Source organism: Gadus morhua, chromosome 10 (assembly GCF_902167405.1).
Source record: "Gadus morhua chromosome 10, gadMor3.0, whole genome shotgun sequence".
NCBI classification, from domain to species: domain Eukaryota; kingdom Metazoa; phylum Chordata; class Actinopteri; order Gadiformes; family Gadidae; genus Gadus; species Gadus morhua.
The window spans coordinates 8,366,013-8,377,702 of NC_044057.1; the positions used below are offsets into that span (position 1 = coordinate 8,366,013).

The window sequence follows — 11,690 nt, forward strand, 5'->3', positions numbered from 1 at the left end:
CTCCGGTGAGTCCCGCTGTGATGAATAGAAAGTTGGTCAGTTTCTAAACAAAATGTTTTACAGACAATCTCGAGTTTAACCAAGGATTCTTGAGGGTTGACAACAGGGCTGGGGCGTGGCATCTACTGTGGAACTAGGGAGAAACACAAACAAGGCCCAGTTACCCCCCACCCAAAAAATTATCTGCGACATGCATCTCTGACCTTGACCTCAAGTGTAGAGTTTGCACACCCTCTACAGGCGGAAAATGGTTTTGCAGAAGCATATTTTTTGTCCATTGTCAATGTCGTTATTTGCAGAGATGAGATAAGTCCACTCTACCCATTTGCCAAAGGTTTTATTGAGGAATATACAAAAGAAAAAAGGTTTGCCCAACTGATAATCATGGCCTGCAGATCCAGTGATCTACTTATCATCGTTTATAACCTGTACAGAGTTGAACTAGCTCTTTATATGAATGGTTTTAAACTGAGAAAACATATAAAAAAAAACCTTTAAGTCAAATTGAAAACAAAATAGACAAATTAAATTCCAGAAATGAAATTGGGGTAAAATGCTTTATTCACTCAAAGCCACTGAGCGGGGAGGGGGGGCAACGCAAATCGATCTTAGTTGTCGTTACTTTAAGCCGACGCTCCAATTTCTTTTTCTTCCCGTTTAATAAGTACAAAGTGACTGAAGTCCGTGTTTTCCTTTAGGGTTCCAGTGCTCCGTCAGCCGACTGTCCCTCCTCTCACTTGAAGACCTTGCCCTCATTGAAGGGCTTGCCCACGTGCTTGAACTCGCCCTCCCAGGCCAGGTACTCCTTCACCATGGTCTTGCACTCGGCGCTGCTGGGGTCAAGCTTGCGCCAGCTGTACGACTCGTAGTCGATCTGCCAGTCCTCCGAGAGCTGGGGAGAGACGGGACCGCGGGTTAGAGGCCGTTACACACCGGGACATTTAACCAGATAAAAGATAAGAACCCCATCATCAGAATCTCTCTAGATGTGCTCTTTAGGGATCTCTGAATGTGTCTCGTTTAGATTATTGCATACATAATCCATTTATAAGTTGGTACATTAATCAGTGGGTTAAATGAGATGTAATTCAACCAACTAATTAAGACAGATAATAAAGAAAAGGGACTGGCCTATTTCACTCAGACATCTTTTAGCCTCATGCCCATTATATAGTCAACTGGCTTATGTTTGGAAATGACAAGCAGATACCTTTTGAGAAAGCCATCTCTGCTTGTCCAAGATGTGGCCATAGCATGAAACAGCCCGTTTCTCATTAGATTGAAAAGGCTGGGATGAATATAGCTCATCGCTCTTCCCCTGACAGATATGAGACTGGTGCCATGAATAGACACCGCCTTGCCCAATGACAGGGGAACTCATCCAGAGACATAATATAGCATTTGGATATCATATTGGACACATGAAACAAGTCTTCCTGTATCTTAACTGAATAAAAAGGGATTCAGAAGCCTATTATAATACCCATGTACAAATAAGGACACTGCTTGACTGATAATTATCATGTTATCCTATTTTATCCATTGACGAGCACGCAACAAAAAAAAGACAAGAAGATCGATATTGCTGCCGCCTCCCCCCGCCCCCCCCCCCAATGTCTGATAGGAAGTGTTTCTACACCTCGTACTCAAAGCGTGGGTTAACCCAGCCGTGCTCTAGTTTAACCCCTCTGAGCCAAACACTCACAGGGAACACTAGCTCCTGGCCTCTGAACACCCAGATGCCTGAGATGCAGCTGTCGTTGTTGGTGCCGAACAGGATAACGCTGGCAAAGGCGTTCTTCCTGAGCCGGTCCAGACGCTGGAACATTCCTGAGAGGGAGGAGACACTGGGTGAGTCACTGGGTGAGCCGTGTGCTGACCAGTAGGGCTGGGCGATTAACCAAATTTTGATCGCGATTTAAACAATTTTTTTTTCATCAAATGTTTAATAGAAAGTGAAGAACAGCTGGATACATATCTGTACATTATTTTAGACTTGAAAATCACAGTTACAAAGTGTTTTTTGGCAGACATGCTGAATAGATACATCATGTTTTCAAACTCAAAAATAATAGTTTGGATAATCGTGATTTCAATATTGACCAGAATAATCATGATTTTTGCATAATCGAGTAGCCCTAAGAGATACTGGGAGAGCCATGTGTTGACCAGTAGAGACACTGGGTGAGCCATGTGCTGACCAGTAGAGCCTTCAGGTCTATGGTAGAGCCCAGCAATAATTCTGCCTTATTGACTTCGGATAGCATCGCCATCACATTAACCCGGGTTATTTTGATATCTTTCATAGTCTGAAAATGATGATAGATATGCTTAAAAAGGATACAAAGTATATTTGAGTACTTCTTTATGGCCATTACTTTAAAGACTTCACCTGTACCCAACGTGTTATTAAAGTCAACTGATTTGCATGTTAGAACACATTTTCTCATTTTACAAGCCAATATAGTTGACAGGTCAGGGAGGTGAATGGTTGACCAGAGTACCAGAGAACCAAGGTCCCTTTAACAGGAACATAATCCAGTCAGAGCTTGGCCCTGGTGGGGCGGCTGAGGAGCGCAGGTTTAATAACATTTTATTAATTTGATTTATTAAATACATTTTATTTCCAACACAATACTGCCCATCACTCAAAAATAAAATGCATTGGTCTGCATATGTCCCTCTGCCCTCCGAAGTAATGGATCAGGGTTTTCCCTGATGAATGAGACCCCAGCAATTGTCCAACCAATGAGAATTTGGACCAACATGTGCATATCGACCAACCAATCGCTCAACCAGAACTCGACAGCCCTAGTTTAGTCATCGAATAAAGATCGACTTATCCTAAAAAAAAAAAGCTTTAAGATGTGCTCATAGCTCGAAACAGCCTGGTTCTCATTAGATTGAGATGGCTGGGATGAATATGGCTTAATCTGTTCCCCTGCCAGATACGAGACTGGTGTCATGAATAGGCACCACCTAGCCCAATGACAATGGGACCCTACCAGAAATACAATAAACTATACTTTGGATAGTTTATTGTATTTCTCCCCCCCCCCCCCCCCCCCCAAGAGGACCAGGTGTCTCACCTGAGATGAGGTTGCAGCTCATGAAGGTCTGGGTGAGCTCCTGGGGGTACTTGTACTCACAGTACCAGATGGAGTAGCCCTCAGGGTCGAAGTTCTCCCAGAAGTGGGGTAGGGCGACGGTCAGGGTGTCCTCGTTGGAGTACTTCCTCTTGCACTCGTCCATCACAAACGAGCTGCATCACAAAACCAGCAACAACATGTTGGAGGAATCAGGACAGCTTTTACATTTTGACAATTTACAGCCAATTTAACAAAACAAAAAAATGTATGGCAAGTCTCCACCTTTACACATGTTAGACCAGGACACAATAGTTTTGCTTCCAAATAAATAGATTAACAGAACGTTTGTACGATGCATCCATTATGCTACGTTAAACACATTTCAACTCAGCAATTAAAACAGTACTTCAGGTTAGGTGACCAGTCCACACAGTAATGTCAAAATCAAAGACATTGCACAATGCTCCTACGATTGTAATCGCTGTTCCATCCAATAGCTGGAGCTATGTAGAATGACCCCACAAGAAAAAAGCCATTTGAGAGGTTTACATTATGCATTCAACATCCCCATTGTGTACAGAAATAGAGCCATGGACGGCTGGAACCCCACACATCACTATAGTTTATATAAAACAGAACAAGGAAGATATTTTTAGATCAAATAATTAGATAACATATGCCCATAGCATGAAACAACCTGATTCTCATTAGATTGAGAAGGCTGGGATGAATATGGCTCAATCTCTCTGCCCCTGCCAGATATGAGACTGGTGCCATGAATAGACACCGCCTTGCCCAATGACAGGGAGATAATCCTCAACTCATTATTAGTTAGCTTAGGCAAAATAGTGACGGAAGATCAACCTCTTCATCTAACAGCAGTAGCTCAGGCAGTAGAGCGGGATGACTTTTAACAGGAAGGTTGCCATCTGATGCCCGGCTCCTCCTAGCCGAGTTGTCCCTGAGCAAGGCACCTAACCTTGGGTCAGACGAGCTGTGTGTGGTTGACAACCCCGTCGCTGTGTGAATGCGTGTATGAACGTGTCACTCTGGGCTAAAGCATCAGCTAAAATGCCCTAAAAACAAAATATCTCCCAAAGGAAACTCAAACATTAAATATATTCCAGAAGGAAAATAAATCTTGCATTCATGCTTCGTTACAGATTTTACTGTCCCAGTAGCATCCAGATTGATCTATTGACTTGCACAACAATATCACAATTGTCTTCTTGTAGGGGTGCAGATCTACTCTTAACTTTCGGTCAGTTATTCTGGCAAAAACCTTGAGAAGAGGCCTAGTGACAGAGGTTAAAGGCAAATATTAACAATTGACTGCATCTCGTGACTCCTTTAACTGGTTTTGTGTTTGCATCGCTAGTTAAAAGCAGGTAATGACAAGGACATTAGAGCCTTCACCTGCTGCCAGAGCTCTTTGACTGATATGATGGGACAGGTCTCATAGGAATGCATTCCCATTGGTGATTTGAATATGCTGTCCAATAGGAGAGGCCAGACTAGGCGTGTTCTGTACATCGATCATGGCGTCCAATAAGAGAGCCTAGCCTGGGCGTGGTCTGTACATCTACCATGCCGGCCAATGGGAGGGCCCAGACTGGTCGGGGGCCATACCTTTTGGGGAGGTGGGCGAAGGGGTCCTTGCTCTTGGGCTCTGCGGCGAGTGCGGCTTCACACTCGTCCATGTCCTCGTCGGCAGCGGGGGCCGCCTTCTTCTCCTCCTTCTTCTTCTTCTCCTGCGGCTTGGCGTTCTCCTTCGCTGGCTTCTCCTTCTTGGCCGGAGCAGACTCCTTCTTGGGCTGCATCTCTGCAAACTTCTTGGCTGCGGGAGGAGAACACATGTTGTGGGTTAGATGGGCTTGGCTCGCTGGACTCGGGCAGAGGGGGTTCTAGAATGAGCGTTGTGAAATCCACAGCCGTGTGGGAGGCCTGTCGCCGGCTTTCCAAACGGCCAATATGGTTTCCATCAGAAGCACAATGGAAAAGTCAACAGATTCTGTGTAGCCCTTGTTTACCAAGTCAAAGTGTTCAGGGGCTCTTTCGGAACTTGTGAGAGAACCGCTGTCGCAGCTCGAAGTCAAAGGCTACATCTGGGATGGCCGATACGGCAACAATACATGCGGCAACCATTAATTCAGGCCGGATAAGGATACACGATATTATTGCGATTGTTTTTCATGTAATTTTGCTTTTTTTAAAGCTACTGTTCAACCTATTTTCTTAAGGACTCATAAAAGGAGAAGATAACGGAAACGCCTAATAGACCAGAGAACATTCAGGGAACACCTCTAAAAGCATCAATCTTAATCATTAAGTATACAATTGCAGTGTATGTTACATTAAATAACACTTGGGTTTGTCATCATCAAATGATAATCTTGAAGAAATGTAATTTGAGATTTAAAGTACAATTACCAAGAGTTAGCTTGTCTCATCAGCGGCAAGCAGATGTTGATGTAATATTTTTCTACAAGCCTGTGAGATGTCTTCTGTGTGCAGAAGCACCAGAAACATTGTTATTGAGTCCTCACTTTAAAACACCCCACAGTGCCATAAGCCTGCCTCTAGCATTGTAGAGGTCGCAGGTGGGCATTGGCGTTTGTTTTGGCAGAACGCCGGTCGTGGTCACCCGAGACGCAGTCAGAAAACAAATTCAACCCGCTCCGTTGTCCCCTCCTACTTTGACCTGGCGCTCAACATAACCGAAAGCAACAACCAAGCACAGTCCATTGAGCCGTAATGGATTTTTGACCAATGGACTTCAGTTGAACGCTATCTACAACCTCACCACTAGAGGCCACTTTATCCTGTCCACTGCACAGCTCTAGTAGTCTTAAATTACAGAATGACGTAACCTAAAAAAGAAATTGATTTGACCATAGCATGAAACAGCCTGTTTCTCATTAGATTGAGAAGGCTGGGAAGAATATGGCTCAATCATTCTTCCCCTGACAGATATGAGACTGGTGCCATGAATAGACACCGCCTTGCCCAATGACGGGGAGATGGCTTTTATCCACATTAACAAAATTGTCATAGTACATCAAGTACAAAATATAATGACAACCAATAAACGAAAAAAACTTAGTTAGCATATCGAAATTGTATATTAAATGCAATGTCCTTTGGATTAAGAAAAAGTAAAGTACAAAACAAAATTGAGACCAGAATATTCCATGATGCCTTCTGTACAGAAAAAACTCAAGTTAGGATAAAGTAGTATAATCCAAACATGCCTATAGCTCACCATCGAACTGAGCCATCTTCTCACAGAGCTTGACCTCGCCCAGCACAGCCTTGAACTGGGGCTGGTTGACGCAGGTGGTGAACCAGCGTGTCACGTTGGGGTACGGCTGGCGGAAGGCGGGCTCCAGCACCTGCAGGTAAGATGGACAGAGCAGAGGGTGTTGAAGGGCTTCTACAGCTGCAGACTGACAGAAACAAGACGTTCATGTTTGTGCGGGCATCTCGCTGTGTGTTTCTGACCTGCTTGTACAGCCAGAGCATGGCGCATGCCACACTGACGTCAGCCAGGCTAACCCTCTCGCCCACCAGGAAGGTACGCGTGTTGAGGTGTTGGTTCAACACTGACAGCACCTTCTTCGTCTCCTCCTTGGCCTGCTCTGTGGCCTGGAAAAGCAGCATTCACAACATTTATTCACGGTAAACGAACACCGAAAGATTATTGCATTTGCAATTACAAAGAAAAAAGTCTCTTCTTTCATAAGATCAACTTCAGACACCGGAGGGCCGTACCTGCTTGTTGAAGTGCATGATTCCCAGAGTGGGGAAGACCCACGCGCTGGCCGGAGGGACGATCTCTGCGTCAGCGAAGCTCACCCACTGCAGCACTTGAGCCGCGGCCTGGGGAGTGGCTCCACGCAGGGCCTCATTGCTCACTGCACAGCAGAGAACCGGAGTTAGAAACACACGCATCAGTCGGCCTCGTCCCGACTACGCAAACAATACAGCAGTGCAAGCAAGGCATCAACGTCAAGTGCACAAGACATCCTCTGAAGTGATCTCTAGCAGGTGTCAACTTCTTAGCAGCATCTCATCTCGTGTTCAAAACACTGTTAGCATGGAACCACTAGAGGAATCCAGTTGGATGGGGGGTGGACATGAGAGCATTTCTCACGATAAATAATTTAAAAAGAAACGTCTACAGATCAGTTGTCAGGCAGGATGTGCCCAAGTCTGAGATGAATATGGCTCAATCATTCTTCCCCTTCCAGATATGAGACTGGTGCCAGGAATAGACACCGCCTTGCCCAATGACAGGGAGAGAACCCTCAGCTCATGAAAGGCTTCAGACAACATTTCCCTAGACAAATACACAGTAAAAAAAACAAAAATGCCTCCTATACGGCAATGAGATTATGTTATCGGGTTAATATTAGTGCAGTTTAAAGTATACTATATAGAATAAAGGTCATCAGTAAGGACTTACGGAAGTGGGCAATGGCGTTGCTCTCAAACAGACAGAAGCCGTCATCGCCCTGGTAGGCCGGGACCTGTGGGGATGTGGAGGAGATGAGACAAAACCTGATAGCAACATTTAAATAAACCCCTCTGCCATCTGAACCCGAGTGGGGAACGGCTCAATAGCTTCATTATTACTGAACCACTAGACCAGATTGCTAACACTAATGTGGATTATAGTCAATTATCAGGGTTGGCCTCAGCATCTCTGGAATGGTCGAACATTTCTGGAACAACTGGAAACTTCACTCCTCAGATTGAATGTCCATCACACCCACCTTGCCCAGAGGGAAGTTGTTGAGGAAGGCCGGGGTACGGTTCGTCTGTCCGAAGGTGAAGGCAGGGGCGTTGTTAGCTACCTTCAGCCGGGCACCGCTGTACTGGGCTGCTATCTGCGCCTTGAAGGCACGCCAGTTGTCTGGGTACGTGAACAGAGTCTGTGGGGGGAGAAGACATGACAAAGGAAGTTTAATAGAGACTGCATTAGACTGAGACTATTGGTTTGTATTTGTACATCGTTTGAGACGGCTACGTGTAAAAACTAAGTCCAAAATCAACTGGTCACAAACCCAACAATGGATCTAAATTTAAAAAGCCCACAATGCCCTGGCCTTGGTGACAGTAGGTCACACTTGTCACCACGGTTTTAATAACCCATACAAGCCTGTTGGACAGCCTTCAATCGTTTGATTGCTGATAAACCATTACGTTGACAAGCCAACTTCGGTCACAATGGTCAAATATGGGTCCGATTTTGCCTGGACCTTCGTCATTGTATCATCGCACGAAATATGAAAACAGTGGTCCAGTGCTCCTAACCACAGACCGGGAGGTTAACGTGGCAGACGCCGGTGAGGAAGCACCATAAACCGGGAGGTTAACGTGGCAGACTAGTGAAGGCTGGAAGTACCGGAGACCGAGGTTAACGTGGCAGATGCCGGGCTGGGAGTACTATATACAGAGAGGTTAATGTGGCGGAGTCCGGGCTGGGAGTACCGGAGATCGAGAGGTGAACGTGGCAGACTAGGGAAGGCTGGAGCATCACAGGCGGAATTTCGGGGTGGACCACAGCGGGTACATGCTACGTCAGGGCTGCTTCGACCAACACGAACCGTGAATGACTTTCTTGCCAATACTCAAACAAACGGGGCCAAAACACATTGACTAAGTCAGCTGCGAATCGAGCCGTTGAATTAGAACACGGATGGGTGTGATGTTCGGCCGATTACACTCCAATGTTTAGGGAAATTCCCCAAAATAGACACCTCTCCATTTTACTTACCCCTGCCGCCATCTTCAGAACGAGAGAAAGGAAGACCGCCGTCGCGGCCTACTGACGTATTTACAGCCGGGTCCGTCGCTCAATATCCGCGTTCACCCGGCTTTATTTTTTTTATTTTTTAACATTTTCTAGGGTTAATTTCCATATCCTTTCGAGTGAATAAGAGACTGAATCACTCACAAAAATGATCAGTAAAATTGCACGTGTGTGTGACAATTTATTAAAGATAAATATTGAATTACGCCTACATTTCCCACCCCTCGGGTGATTAAAGCACCAATCGTCTAATGTTGATGATGCCCACTGCAGACATTGAATTGAAAAAACGAAATGAGTCATGAACATGAAGGAGTCTTCACACATTCAAATAACAAAATATTTTATTACGGACAATGTATGTAAAAAATAAAAAGTAACAATTAATATGCAGATGACACATGCATCGCTCCGTGAACTGGTCATGACTTAGAACTGAAACATGTACCATTGAAAAATTATTAACCGTACAAAAATAATGTTATTGATATACTAAGTATTGTAGTTTCCAGCTAGTAGCAAACTTTATTTTCTTCATCTTTTTCAATGTTTTGTCAAAATATTTCCAGATAGAAATCCGTCTTCCACACCCACATGGCCAAAGCTTAGCTGACGAGACCTGGAAAACAAAGTGTGTGTTGATTTGACCTCATTGAACAGTAATTGATCCAAGAATAAATATACCTATTCAGTTATTTCACACAATTAATTGCGAGGAAAAACATTTATCATAAGAAATAATGAAAAACATTAAAAAGTTAAGGATTTAATGCAATGTGATTACTCTAAATTCATAAAATGCAAACAAAAGGGAGCCACTTGAAACATTCAGTTTCACACTTACCCAGGTAATCGTCCATAAGAGATCCAATGGCGAACTGAAACCAATTAAGACAAACACTTGAATGGGATTCTACCAGATTCCAGTTTGACTTTGCATTTGAAAAAGGAATGGCCATCTTGCCTTTATTCAGCAATATCGATTTTATACTAATTAAATGCAAATTAATATTTAAATGCAGAGGTAGGTCTAACTGATAGGTAGACTTACGATGTCATTCTTGTCCACTCTCGTCCCGACGATTTTAAGACGGATCTCGTCATCTTGTTGGATTACAATGTCCTTAGCAGATAGAAAAGTAATCAAAATATGCTTTTGCGACTTCAGCATATCCATTCACCATGTGTGTGGGTTAAGAGAACAAAATAGTGGATGGGGCAGAACACAAAAGAAGCACATACCTCATCAACTGTTTTATAACAAGGAGGATTTGAGTTGGGGTCGAACTCCATCTCGGAGGGAATGGACTATAAAATAGGAAACATATGGTCATTCAATTGCACATTTCTTTCCAACATTAAGCTTTATCAACCACTACAAGAGTAAAGTTTAGGCCACTCACATGACGAGAGATGAAGCAGGACATTGGGCCAATCTCTGTAAACAGGCCAACCTACAGAGGTAAATGGTGTACGTTCTAAGTCAGTATAGGCAGACACATAATTACAACACATACCACTTTTTCAACATTAACTTTTCAAGACAAGGCCTTGGCTAGTGGTAGTTGACTACATGACGGAATGCATACCTACCCACCCTCACCGTTTAAATACTTTATATTAACCATTACTAAGCTTTAGGATAGGCCAAGTGAGAATCCCATTTAGTAGAGCTATAAAACCAAACAAGGCTGAATGCCCTTACAAGACCATACATCAACCTTTCTGAAGCCTGTATTACCAAATAATGTAGCGAAAAGTACTTGGTGTACTTGGATAGTAATCTGAATATTGTGTGCAACTGTGTTTCCTTACACTACTGCTCAGCTGTTGTTCCTAAGTCATACAAAATGTCTCCATGTTTATTCTGCAAAATTCCCAAACAGCAAATCTGAAAGCAGCATCCATCTCACCTTGTTGACCTGAGTGACCACAGCATCCACCACCTCCCCCTTGAAGGGCCGGAACACGATGGCCTTGTACTTGACGGGGTACAAGACGAAGCCTCTGCCGGGCTGGATCACCCCCGCCCCGATGTTGTCTATGGTGGTGACCGCGATAACAAACCCATACCTGGGAAGGACACATTCAAAATGTTTTAATGGACAAATAACTTCCCAGCACAAGCCATGAAGATATACTGAGAATGTTGCTGCTATGCCTGTTGGTTGATGCACTAGCAGCGAATAGCGTTTCATTATTTTAAGAATCGATAACAATGGTCGGTTTCGAAAATAAAAAAGTAATCCAAGACTTTTATAATGAATGTTAAACCTGTCACCTTTAAGCAGATAATCACACGAGGGCTCGTGCTATAGGTCTGGATGAAAATCACGAAATGACTTTCGTGCAGTCTTTCTCCCAACATTGATGATTGTCTAGCCATAAATTATGATAAATGATAACGAACACTCACTTGCCGGTGCAAGTCCCCTCCACCTCCGTGAACAGCTTCTGCTTCACGGTGTTCAGGAGGTTCGGTCCGAAGTACCGAGGATGGAGCAGGATCTCATGCTCCAGGGAGATCTACACAACACAAGGAACACAAGGACACTACAGATTCATCCACTGGGGAAATGATCGAACAATTTTCAGGTTTTGAATCAATTATTGTAGACACGTGCATTCCTCCACTCACATGGTAAAACATGTCTTTTAATGTTCAATATTCTCCAAATTAATATTGTCTGTTTACAGCCCGAAGTGTATCCGAAATGAATGGCGGCGAGCGATATTTTGATTTCTCCACGATTAAAACACTTCCGGGTTATGAACCATCGAGGTAG

General features: G+C 44.0%; 2 protein-coding genes across 2 annotated transcripts; both read right to left on the bottom strand.

Moving 5' to 3' along the window:
* Positions 1–320: 320 nt before the first annotated feature.
* Positions 321–8,957, bottom strand: eef1g (eukaryotic translation elongation factor 1 gamma). Its single transcript, XM_030367622.1, has 10 exons — positions 8,869–8,957; positions 7,865–8,023; positions 7,555–7,618; positions 6,861–7,003; positions 6,591–6,734; positions 6,352–6,481; positions 4,719–4,926; positions 3,090–3,262; positions 1,706–1,830; positions 321–892 (listed from the first exon to the last, which is right to left on the bottom strand). The coding sequence occupies exons 1-10, from the start codon at positions 8,878–8,880 to the stop codon at positions 734–736; spliced, it is 1,317 nt and encodes a 438-aa protein (XP_030223482.1). The 5' UTR covers positions 8,881–8,957; the 3' UTR covers positions 321–733.
* A 273-nt stretch (positions 8,958–9,230) lies between these two features.
* On the bottom strand, positions 9,231–11,690 carry polr2g (RNA polymerase II subunit G). Its single transcript, XM_030367627.1, has 8 exons — positions 11,543–11,690; positions 11,321–11,430; positions 10,818–10,977; positions 10,308–10,358; positions 10,147–10,212; positions 9,956–10,027; positions 9,749–9,782; positions 9,231–9,523 (listed from the first exon to the last, which is right to left on the bottom strand). The coding sequence occupies exons 1-8, from the start codon at positions 11,552–11,554 to the stop codon at positions 9,510–9,512; spliced, it is 519 nt and encodes a 172-aa protein (XP_030223487.1). The 5' UTR covers positions 11,555–11,690; the 3' UTR covers positions 9,231–9,509.

Bases quoted from the DNA above. Each gene is read 5' to 3' on its own strand.
- eef1g (XM_030367622.1), bottom strand. The intron at 4,927-6,351 runs GTGAGCTATAGG...CTCCTCCCGCAG, and splicing joins GAAGATGGCTCAGTTCGATG to CCAAGAAGTTTGCAGAGATG. The intron at 893-1,705 runs GTGAGTGTTTGG...GTCTCTCCCCAG, and splicing joins GCCAGGAGCTAGTGTTCCCT to CTCTCGGAGGACTGGCAGAT.
- polr2g (XM_030367627.1), bottom strand. The intron at 10,213-10,307 runs GTGAGTGGCCTA...CCTATTTTATAG, and splicing joins CCTGCTTCATCTCTCGTCAT to TCCATTCCCTCCGAGATGGA. The intron at 9,783-9,955 runs GTAAGTCTACCT...AATTGGTTTCAG, and splicing joins GAGTGGACAAGAATGACATC to TTCGCCATTGGATCTCTTAT.